General features: G+C 38.2%; 2 protein-coding genes and 1 pseudogene across 2 annotated transcripts; all 3 read left to right on the plus strand.

The window, feature by feature from the left end:
* Window positions 1-1,984: 1,984 nt before the first annotated feature.
* LOC111495599 lies at window positions 1,985-4,468 on the plus strand. The gene is made up of 4 exons (XM_023145709.1): window positions 1,985-3,172; window positions 3,242-3,460; window positions 3,550-3,641; window positions 3,717-4,468. Exons 1-4 carry the CDS (start codon window positions 2,051-2,053, stop codon window positions 4,357-4,359), a joined length of 2,076 nt encoding a protein of 691 aa, XP_023001477.1. The 5' UTR covers window positions 1,985-2,050; the 3' UTR covers window positions 4,360-4,468.
* Window positions 4,469-4,602: 134 nt separating this feature from the next.
* On the plus strand, window positions 4,603-6,139 carry LOC111495607 (omega-hydroxypalmitate O-feruloyl transferase). The gene has a single exon (XM_023145721.1). It carries the CDS (start codon window positions 4,654-4,656, stop codon window positions 6,028-6,030), a length of 1,377 nt encoding a protein of 458 aa, XP_023001489.1. The 5' UTR covers window positions 4,603-4,653; the 3' UTR covers window positions 6,031-6,139.
* A 1,680-nt stretch (window positions 6,140-7,819) lies between these two features.
* Window positions 7,820-11,827, plus strand: LOC111495651 (annotated as a pseudogene).
* Window positions 11,828-12,273: the final 446 nt, after the last annotated feature.

A 12,273-nucleotide genomic window follows, 5' to 3' on the forward strand; every position in this document is an offset into this window, starting at 1 on the left:
CTATAAGATTATTTATTGTTTCTCCAATGTCCATTGGTTAAATTTTATAAAAATTATATAATATTCAATCCTATATTAAATTCCAACTTTAATTTTTTCCCAAGAAAAAAAGAGAACAAATACAATTACATTAAGGATGATATATTCATAGAATTTATTTATCACGTTATCAAATAAAAAAAATTGGAATAATATCAATGCTTATTTTGGTCCAAAAATATAATCTTTCATACTACCCATTATTAAAAAAAAAAAAAAAAAAAAAACACCTTTTCAAAATATTTACTTTTTTTCAACTCTTATAGAATGAATTTGTATTAAATAACAAAAAAAAAAATAATAATAATAATTATCTATATAATTAGTTCAAAGAATTTTTTGTTAAAAAAAAATGGTTATAAGCATGTTGGATAATATTTGAAAAAAAAGGTTAAAAGTAAGTCAAACCCGTTTTAAAAATAGAATTTTTTTAAAAGAATCAAAATAACTTAAGAAAGAACCTTCTAAGATGCTTATCTTCCTTAGAAGAGTATCTTAGATGGTTCAGTTGTTCTCGATTACTTCGAACCAAAATAGTTATCTATTTATATAGATGATTAGATATCTATCAAACAAACAATCTTATCGGAATGGAATACAATTTAAGAAAAACTTTTTTTTTTTAATAATATGTAAAAGCATTTGATATGGAGGGAATCAGAACAAGGGTTTTGAAGAGGAAAGAACATAAGCTTTTTCAACAAAGCCTCCAAATTAGTTATGGAATATTTATTTGTTTTGTAATATTCATTTGTTACTATGAAGGAAGAAAATTTTGATATCAATACTTCCATCTTTAGGAAACAGATAAATTCTGTTCATTTGAAATACCTTGTGGATCTACCATCATTTATATCAACCTAATTTTCTATTATTTTCTGTGTTTTTTTTAATATTTTTTTTACATATACTTCAGGCCGTTACAATTTAAATACATTTCTCAATCATATAGTTAAGTAGAGATGTTCATTTAATAGGTCCTCTCTCAAACGAGATGAAGAATAATAGAGGAAGTAGTGTAACAACTCAAGTCTACCGTTAACAAATATGAATTTGCTTTTCCTTTCAGATTTCCCCTTCAGAAATAGGTTTCCACACCCTTATAAAAAAATGTTTCAAGATTCACCCTCTTGGGGGCACAACGTCCTTGCTGTCACATTGTTATATGACTTTGATATCATTTGTAACCGTCCAAGTCTATCACTAGCATATATTGTCCTCTTTGAGCTTTTTCTTTCGGGGTTTCTCTCAAAATTTTTAAAACGCGTCTACTAAGAAAAGGTTTTCACACACTTATAAAGAATGTTTATTTCTCCTCTCAAACCGATGTGCGATCTCCATTGACAAATCTATAAAATGGGGGCCTAAAAAATGTTTAAAATAAATTTATAGTGAGAAAAGATAGAAATTTTAGAAATATTTGAGTATTTGAGCAGCCATGGATAACAATTTTGATTTTAATTTCTATTTCAATTTATATATTTTTAAATATCTAATTTTAGCTAAAATATTTTCAATGAAAATTAACATTAGTCAATTTTTATTAAATAAATATCCATTTGTATTAGAATTTTGGTTCTTATTTTGGAGTGCTGAAAGGGGGAAATGGTTTTCCTTATCACAACGGTAAAATAAATAAAAAAAAAATAGTAATAAAAAAAATTATACAAATTTTTAAACTTCTAAAATAAAATTTAAATTGGTAGACGGAGTGGAGGGAAAATATTAGCGAGAATCCAATGTCCGGACAGCCCGAAGTCGCTTTGGGCCCGGCCCAATGTTTCCTTTAAACGCCGTTGACTGTATGCTTCCTACAGGCGAGTCGGCGGCCTAAAATTAACTTAACGGTAACAGAACAACGGCAACTGAATTCAAAAATCCAAAGTGCACCTAATATTTGAATTTCAAATTTGAATCTCACAAACCCGTAACGGCCATTTCCTCTCTTCTTACTCTCCTTATACCTTATCGTTCTCCTTCACTCCTCTTCCTCACTCCCCGAAATTCCGTCATGGCTTCTCTCACTCCCGGAATCCTCTTGAAGCTCCTTCAGGCCATGAATTCCAACACCAGAGTCACTGGCGACCACCGTTCTGCTCTCCTCCAAGTCATCGGCATTGTTCCAGCCCTCGCCGGTTCCGAATTATGGCCCAATCGTGGGTTCTACATCCAGCTCTCTGATTCCCTTAATTCCACTTACGTCTCGCTTTCAGATCGCGAAACAGATCTCATCCTCTCGAATCGACTGCATCTCGGCCAGTTCGTTTATGTCGATCGTTTCGAATTCGACACGCCAGTCCCACGTGTTTGCGGTATTCGTCCGATTGCAGGGCGGCAAGCTTCTGTTGGAAGTCCTGAGCTACTGATTGCGAGGATTTCGGCTTCTAAGCGTGAGTTTGTGATCCAACCGGTGACTGATTCGGATCAATCGGCTGATCCTATTGCTGCATTGTCGTCCAATCAGAAATTGGAGGAGTCTCAAATTAATGAATCCAGGAGTACTTCGAAGACTGGAAATGGTAGAGGGAGGCAAGCCCTAGCTTCTCGAGATAATGTACAGATTGAAAATGTGGGGAGTACTGAAGGGAGCAAGGTTTCTCTTAAGCCTCAGAGGTTTTCTTCTCCTGCGTCAGGAAAAAGATCTATGTCAGCTGGAAAGAAGAATGTGGCGGTGGTTGAGAGAGATCCTTCACCGGCTGGAAAGGGGAAGAGGTCGGCTTCTCCAGTGCCCTCGAAATCTGTAGTCCCGAGTTTGGTAGCTGCACGTGAAGAGAACCGGGTGAGTTCAAAGGAGGCCGCCATTATAGTTCCTTCGAGGTATCGACAGGCATCCCCAAATGGAAGGAGACAAGCTTCTCCTAGTGTACGTAGGGCTTCTCTTTCACCGGCAAGAAGGTTATCAGGGGGTTTGAAGGTCTCCCCTCTTTTGGCAGTTGCAGATTCTTCCAGCAAGAAGAAGATGACTAACATAGCTTCTGGGATCTCTAAGGTTTCTGAGGCACTTGTTGGGTCTGCAAAATCGAATAGGAAGAGCTGGGATGATCAATCAACTGTCTCTTCTACCTCTGATGAGCACAGAGAAAGTGGGGTTTCAAAGAACAAGCCAGATCTACAAGCAATTCTTCGGACACAGGTACAATCATTATACCTCGTTGATAACTAGACCCTTTCCATTTTTATATGATGTTGTTGTCTTCTCTAGGCTGCTATTTCTAGACGATTGAGTGATGTAAATGATCATAGACCCAAGAGTGACGATGTGCAAAGAAAAGAGAAAAAGAAGTCCTCCAGCCCATCTAAGTGTGAGGCTCCAGATGAGAGAAAATTTTCGGGTCTTGGTATCACTGTTCACGATAAGAAATGGAGTGATGGCAGTGTTCTAGTTGATGCAGCTCCTTCCAATCTTGTTAAACTTTCAAAGGTTCGAATTGAGTTTGTGAGTACTAGGGAAAAAAATATGTAAATTTAGTGTAAAACTTGGACTGAAGTTGTAGTTGTTGATGTTATCAGGAGGCTATGCAAAGGAGAGATATTGCTTCTATAGCTGCAGCTGAAGCGTTGGAGGAGGCAATTTCTACTGAATCCATTATAAGGAACATAAGGTATGCATTAGCCACCTTTCCATTTCTTAGTGTTTGATTTGAACTTAATTGATTTTAACTTCCGTTTCTTTCCAGCATGTTTTCAGAACTTTCCTCTACGCACAAGACTGGAGACCTTTTGCACGTAGTGGACCAGTTTTTCATGATCTATAACGATGTTGTGAAATCAACGGAGATTGCCGAATCAATTTTTAGCAGCCGGAATGGCAACAAACCTTGTGCCATTCCGGAGCAATCCAAACCTGCCTCCCTCTGGGTTGAAGCCGCCTTAGCCACCAACCTCGAGATAGTCTCACTTCTCACCAGCCATGACAAAGGCTCTTTGCACAAAAGCGGATCAAAAAGACATACTATGGAGGCCTCTTCAGTTCCCAACTCCTCCAGCGCGGTGGTTCCATGGAGTAGAGGCCATGGAATGAAAGAGACCGTAGAGCTTGCTATGGAGTTGCAGTCTGAGATGAAGCTTTGGTTTCTCAAGTTTGTGGAGGATTCCCTTGATGCAGGTTCAAAGGTGTTCAGAGAAAGCTCTGGAGATGGCGTTAAAACATCGCCTCCAATCCCAAATCGTGGCTCCATTGCATCTGTTTTGTCCCAGTTAAAGCGAGTTAATGACTGGTTGGACCGTGTAGTTTCAAAGCGAGATGATCCTTTGAAAGAAAAGGTGGAAAGGTTGAAACGAAAGATATATGGTTTCGTCATCCAGAATGTTGATTGTTGATTCTTAATTTGTGTCGAAATCATCATCATGCTTAAGAAGAAGCATGTTTCTTAATTTCTCAGTTACTTTATCTTTAAGCTAAATGGGAAAAGTTCAAATTTTTATTGTATTTCTTGTGCACATTATGTTTTTTCACATCACGAACAATGTCAGTACCACCTGCAATCCACCAACAGAACTTTAAAATCCGCCTTTTTATTTTAGCTCCTCAAGCTTTCTTTGCATGCCTTAGCAAAAGTTCAGTCTTCTTCTACAAATGCTTCCAAACAGCAAGACGAGTTTCAACATTCTCTCATGGCTCCACCGTGGGTTCAAGAGCTCCAAATTCCTCACATAGACATCCCCATCACTATTGACCGTATGGTTCCAATCATGCCGGCAGGCCCTATTCCTGCTGCCGATGGCGATTCCCTTTACCTATCTAACCTCGACGATGTCATCGGAGCCCGTGTTTTCACTCCAACTGTCTACTTTTACCAGTTGGACAGCTTCAACTCCAGCGTGCCTGTAATGGAAATGCTTGGAGAAGCACTTTCCCTTGTTTTGGTTCCTTATTACCCTTTTTCAGGCAGGCTCAGAGAAACCAAAAATGGGAAGGTGGAAGTGTTCTTTGGACCAGAACAAGGAGCTCTAATGGTAGAAGCTCACTCTGAAATAACATTGGACAGTTTAGGAAACATAACGGTTCCAAATCCGGCATGGGAATCATTGATCTTCAAGTTCCCAAATGAGGAACCATACAAAGTACTCGAGATGCCATTGCTCATAGCACAAGTGACCCTTTTCAAATGCGGGGGGTTCAGCTTAGGCTTGAGGCTCTGCCATTGCATCTGTGACGGCCTCGGCGCGATGCAGTTCCTCAGCGCCTGGGCTGCCACGGCTAAATCAGGAACACTGACAACCAACCCACACCCCTGTTGGGAACGAGAGTTTTTCAAGCCTCGTGACCCACCAATTGTGAAATTCCCCCACGTCGAGTTCATGAAAATTGACGATGGCTCGAGCTTGACGATGTCCCTCTGGAAATCAAAACCCGTTCAAAGATGTTACCGTATCAGCCGCGAGTTCCAACTCTGGCTGAAATTCCACGCCCAACCAGACGACATGTCGGCTTGCTCGACCTTCGACGCCATGGCCGCTCATATTTGGAGGTCATGGGTAGAGGCGCTCGATGTAAAACCAGTGGATTACACACTCCGGCTAACGTTTTCAGTGAATGCTCGACAGAAACTGAAAAACCCCCCATTGAAGAACGGGTTCTACGGCAATGTGCTCTGTCTCCCCTGCGTCACGAGCACCGTATCGGAGCTTGTGAATGACAATCTCTCGAAGACGACCCGATTGGTCCGTGAGGCAAGGAACGGCGTGTCGGAGGAATATGTGAAATCGACGGTAGATTACATTGAAGTAGATAGGCCGAGAAGATTGGAATTTGGAGGGAAATTGACGATCACGCAGTGGACTAGGTTTTCGATCTATGAATCTGCGGATTTTGGATGGGGACGGCCAGTATATGCCGGCCCGATCGATCTGTCTCCAACGCCGCAGGTTTGTGTGTTCTTGCCGGAAGGGGCGACGGAATCAAACGGCTCAATGCTGGTCTGCATTTGCTTGCCGGAAAATGCTACCCAGAAATTCACAGAGTTGTTGTGTAGGGTGATGATGGATTAAGATTTAGAGTCTAATCGAACTATTGAGATGTATTGTAATACTCCATATTTGTGATTCCGTCTCGTTCCAAATCATGGTTCGAATTCTTATAACTGTTTTTTTTTTTTTTTAATTTCTTTTAGATCCACCTCTTTTTGGTTAAATGAAAGCACATTTAAATGACAATAATTTAAATGAAAATGTCTCTCAGGCTCAACATTTGGTTGATATAATGTCATCCCAGAGCTATTTTAGAGATATTTAGTAATAAATTATAATTTAACATATATATTATATTTGATATTTTATTATAAGTAAAATATCTAATATTTACCTCATTAGCATAAATATCTTTACTTGTTTTCATTTATTACTATTTTCATATCTTTGTAATTTATTTTAGATGTGGTGAATTAATCAAACATTGTTAAAAATCATGTGAACCAGCGCTAGCAAATCGTTTACTGCGGCCGTGGTTTATGAGGCAAACCGAGAAACCATGTCATGAAAAGAGTCCAACAAAAGTGGCGTAATAGCAATTACAAAATATAGTGAGTGAGAGTTGATATTGAGGACAAATTATTTGAATTTAATTTTGAAAATTTGAATGGTTTCCCAATTAAACCGCTCTTTAATAATTTCGTGAGATCTGTAATGAGCGTTAAAAAATTAAAATGAGAGTACGAAATTGGCGCTATAAGAAGGCATTAATTACGAGACAGCCATTTTACAACTGGCAGTTGACACGTGTGAAACATAGGCGGCATTGCACATTTTGACCGCAAAAAAGATTCGAGTGGGTTTTGAGGTGTTGCTGCGAAGGATATAATGAACCCGAAAGGAGACCAATTGCACTTTTGATTCCTCAATACCTCTTTTTGTTTGCCCACCAATACTTTTCTAATTTCTCTCTACTTATTTATTTATTTATTTATTTGTAATTCAATAATATTACATACATACGTAATAATACCGTCCTAATAATTATTTTTTATGTTCACACTATAATCTTTTTTTCAATATAATTAGATCCTAAATGATTTTTAAAAGATATAAATGTGAGATTGAAATAAAGCAAGTACAGTTGAGCTACCCATTCTTTTAGTTACTTACTCTATTTATTTTTGTCTGTTGATGAAGATTGGATTCTCATATTGGTCTATTTCTTGTTGCCAACAAATTTCATTCACTTGGTCATAACCAAAATATAAAACTCAATTTCAACTATATATATATATATATATTGTTTTTTAAGAATAGTCATTTTTTAAATATAAATTATTGATTTTAAAAACAAAGTTTGATGACATAATTTTTAAATTGAAAAAAAAAACACCACCCATAAACTAAATTAATAGTTGAATCAACAATAATAACGATGAATCTGACATCAACTTAAGTTAGGATTAAAATATAAAATTTACATACAATCCATCATTGATTCTCTAAACTTTAACCGTGTATCATAGGGAATTTTATTTTTTACCACCTCTACGACCCTCAAATTTACTGTTTTACCTAGTCGACTCAACATCATACACTCAAGTAACAAATTGAAAGACTTATTGAAACCAAAATAATAATAAAAAAATACATTTCTTTTAATATTTAGGGGAAAGACAAATAGAATTATTGAAAACAGAGGACTAATTTCGTAATTTAATTTAAAATTAAGAAAAGAAGAGGATGATTCTGGAAGGGACTGGTTTGAAAGAAAGCAGAAAAATGAAAATGCCGGGTAGGGCAAAATCGTAATTGCGGTATTAGAAGTGGGAATCGAGGGTAGAAATGTATCTTATTTATTTTGGAGGCTCCAAAATACATTCCTCACCACTAACACCCACAGTTGGCCTCAACGCTCCGCCCTCTCTCCTTCTCCATGTTTTCCCTTTTCCTTTCGTTCTTTATTTTCCATTTTGAAACGAGCTAAATAAAAACAACTAACTCAATAAATTTCCCAACGCCGAACACGAAGAATCATCAAATCCAACTACAGCAAACCCTACGATCCGCGGCGAATAAGGAGGGATCTGCATTCCAACTTCCTGCATTACTCCTTTTTCCTTGTCGTCTTTTCGCCAGAGGATTTTTGACATCCTTCTGCTTCTCTTTTCTTCCGACGGTCAAGGTACGGGTGCCGTAGTTTTCTTCTCTTTTGGTTTTTATCTCTTTCTTGTCTGATCTGGAAGTTGAGAGAATGACGGAGCTGGGCTGCTTTTGCCGTGTTTAGTGTTTGACGAATTAATCGTTTGAGATCTGTATTTGAAGGTTTTGTTTTAGTTGTTTTGTTTATCGTTCTTTGTTTTCTGGGCCACGGAGCGTGTTTTTTGAAGTCTGGACGTCTATTTTATTATTGCTGTTACGTACGGTTTATTTCTCTCGACGGAATTTTGCGTTATTCCTGGTTTATGGTTTTTCTATGGTTTTATTGGATGCTTATTTTGATTCCCGTTTCGGATCTTGCGTTTATTTAGCTCTGTGGTTCCACGTTTGGGACGAGATCTGTTTTCTCTTCTACTGTAGATTTATGAAAGGTTTCTTCTGATCTCGCTATGAGCGTGCAAGTGGATGGTTCTCTTTTCAGCTCATGCATTCATTGATTCTTGGTGCGATTTTTTCTGCAATAAATTGTTGTCATTTTCGCTCTTTCTGCTCTTTTTTTCTTTCTTGTCTTTGTATGTTATACGTGGAAATACTCCCAGTGTCTCTTGATGATCTTGGATTAGTTTTTTGTTTCGCTCAATCTTGCTATGCTTCACGGACTTTTTTTTTTTTTTTTTTTTTTGACAAAGTTTTGCAAATTGTCTATTTTAATTTATCGCGTAGATTCATGTTTTATATTCCGGTTCCCCGAATCTCTGTTTTCAAATGCCTTTCTAGTTCGTTTTAGGTCCAATCTTTTGATGTGTACGGGTTCACTTCTGTGGACACTCCTCGCTTTTCCTTCTGTGATTATTCACTGAATCTTACCTCGTACGCGATTTTGTTCACTTTCGTAATTATTGTACACGAATTTAATGTATATTTTTATGCTTCTAGAGAAAGAGGAAGTTCGTTTATTACATGTATGACCAAATATTGATGATTCCTATATCAACTTCATGAAGCATTCTGAATGAATGGATACTAAATGACATGTAGTTGCATATAGGTTGCTAATGTATGTTTCCCCAAGAACTCAGCCATCTTTCATGTCCTTAGGCTTCTGTTGATAGAGGGAAATTCGTTGGAACGAGTCTCTGGTTGGCACATTACAACCGTTTTCTGGTAGAAAGTTCGACATGGTTGCCACTGCAGCTACTTCTGCCTTTTTTCCTGCTATTTCTCTGTCCTCGGACTCTGGAGCAAAGTCAACTAAGTTCGGCAGTGGTTCTGTCAATCCTGGAGGAAGCAGGCCAAAATCTTCTTCCCGTGGTTTGCAAGTTAAGGTTAATGCCCAAGCTCCTTCAAAGATAAATGGTACTTCCGTTGGATTGGAGGGTGTCAAGCTGGAGGATGGCTTGACATCACCTCCTCCAAGGACTTTCATAAACGTACTTCCTGACTGGAGCATGCTTCTTGCTGCTATCACTACCATCTTCCTGGCGGCTGAGAAGCAGTGGATGATGCTCGACTGGAAACCTAGGCGGCCTGACATGCTTATCGATTCGTTTGGTTTGGGAAGAATTGTGCAGGATGGTCTCGTGTTTCGGCAGAACTTTTCAATTAGATCATATGAAATTGGTGCAGATCGGACTGCATCTATAGAAACATTAATGAATCATTTACAGGTACATGATTGATCATTCTGTTTCTTTCTTGTTGGATATTAATTCTTATGCTGTTTATCTGTGGTAAATTTTAAAAAATTTGGTTGCTCTTGTCGGTCAAATGCACTATAGGTTGATAATTCTTCTATATCTTCATTATTTGGAAACAGTGAGATGATATCTTGTTCTTTTATACAGGAAACTGCACTTAATCATGTAAAAACTGCTGGACTACTTGGTGATGGATTTGGTTCTACACCAGAAATGTGTAAAAAAAACTTGATATGGGTAGTTGCAAAGATGCAGGTTGTGGTAGATAGATACCCTACTTGGTAAGTTGCCGTATGTTTCTTTTATATATGTGTGTATATATCCTAGAAAAGCAAAATAATTTGCAGCTGCTAACATTTATTCATTTCTGCAGTAGCATTATCTTTCCATTGATCATGTAGGATGAATGATTTAGATGTTTGACTTCTATGGATTTTCATATTTTCAGGAAATGTAGACTACAGCTAGTTATGTCTTTTAGGTTGTCTATTTTAAAAGTGCTTCTGTAATTTTAATTAGAAATGTGTTCTGATATCTGGAAAACTTCACCTCTCATGGTTATGGTACTATATGTGTAATTAAATAGTTCTTGCGAATTATTTATAGGTTAAAGTTGAGGACTGAATCATTCCCCCCCCCCCCCCCCCCCCCCCCCCCCCCCCCCCCCCCCCCCCCCCCCCCCCCCCCNTGCATCTGGGAAGAATGGCATGCGACGAGATTGGCTTGTTCGTGATTGCAAAACTGGTGAAACTCTTACTATGGCCTCAAGGTATAGGTTTCCGCTGCCAGCAAGTAATCGGTGTTTTTTCTTTCCCTCTCCTCAATTCCCCTGGTAATTATTCCACCGCTTGATCATAACTGCCTTTCTAATAACTGTGTGGGGTTGTTTTTCTTTTCCTGTCCAATGACAGTGTCTGGGTGATGATGAATAAGCAGACAAGAAAATTATCAAAGATTCCTGGGGAAGTTAGAGGGGAAATAGAGCCTTATTTTGCAAATTCACCTCCCATAGTGGAAGAAGATGGCAGGAAACTTACCAAACTTGATGATGATAGTGCTGATTATATACGTACAGGTTTGACGGTAAGTTATACTCCCTTTTGGTTAAATATATTTACTAGTTGGCTTCCTCGTTTCATTCTTGTGAGTGACATATATTTCGAATTGCAGCCTAGATGGAGCGATTTAGATGTCAACCAGCATGTTAATAATGTGAAGTACATTGGCTGGGTACTCGAGGTAGTTTCTCTTTTCAAAATGAGTCTTGGTTTCTCCTTTATCCGAACATGTCTCTGACCAAAAGATTTGGTACTCACAGAGTGCACCTCTGCCAATCCTGGAGAGTCACGAACTCTCTACCATGACTTTGGAATACAGGAGAGAATGTGGAAGGGACAGCGTGCTGCAATCCCTTACTGCTGTGTCTGGTGCTGGTATCAGCAATTTGGCCGATGCCGGTGACATTGAGTGCCACCACTTGCTTCGACTTGAAAATGGAGCTGAGATTGTTAGAGGAAGGACTGAGTGGAGGCCCAAACATGCGACAAACTTCGGGATGGTGGGTCAGATTCCAGCCGGAAATACTTAAAAAAAGAAATTCAATTGGAGAAGCTACCTCGTAGCTGGAGTCGTCTCTGGTTGTGGCCCACCACCTTGTGCATTCACTGCTTGTGTTTTAGAGGTTCTGCTTCCGTTTTTTCTTCTCGGATTTGAGAAATCCCCATATAAATATAAGATATATCTATATATATATATATATATATGTTTCCGGCCCTTCCCTAAACCATCTGTTTCCATGGAAGAAAAAAGACCAAAAAAACATGCCAGTCCGTCTCATTGTAATTATTCATTCTTTTATTGTCCCCATTCTCTCAATTGTCCCAACGGAAAGGTAAAATATACTTTTAACACATCTATTTAATGTTTTGCTCTTAGGCTCTTCGCTCCGCTGACTGTACCTGCGTTTTACTTATTTGTGATTGCCATCATTGAATCAGACTTAAACTGTGAAATGTCTACCTTATTTTCAATTGTTAATTCATTTTATTTTGTACTGATTGATCCTTAATTCTTCTTTGCCAGCCTGGTTTATAATTGAGGAAGAAAGTTTCTGTAGCATGATGTGACGAGTTTTCGTTTTATTGGTCGTTTTTGCAGCCCGGCTTCATAGCTGGACCAACCAACTAACAGGTTGCCGCCTCCACGTTCTGTAATGGCCCTACCTTGGTCTTTCTCTTGTTTTTGGAAAGCAAATAACGTAAACTAACCTTATCTAAACGAATGACCAATAATAGAGAACATAGAATCTGGTTTCAAGTAATGCAAGAATGTCTCGCTATTTTAGTTCAACTTATCTAAATGAATGACACTTAAACTTAACATTGAAACCTTTGAAATAATATAGACATTTGGAAACAAATACCAAACCTTAGAGATATATAGTACTTATAATTTAGGCAAGGTA

This window comes from Cucurbita maxima, unplaced genomic scaffold, assembly GCF_002738345.1.
Source record: "Cucurbita maxima cultivar Rimu unplaced genomic scaffold, Cmax_1.0 Cma_Scf00002, whole genome shotgun sequence".
Lineage (NCBI taxonomy): Eukaryota > Viridiplantae > Streptophyta > Magnoliopsida > Cucurbitales > Cucurbitaceae > Cucurbita > Cucurbita maxima.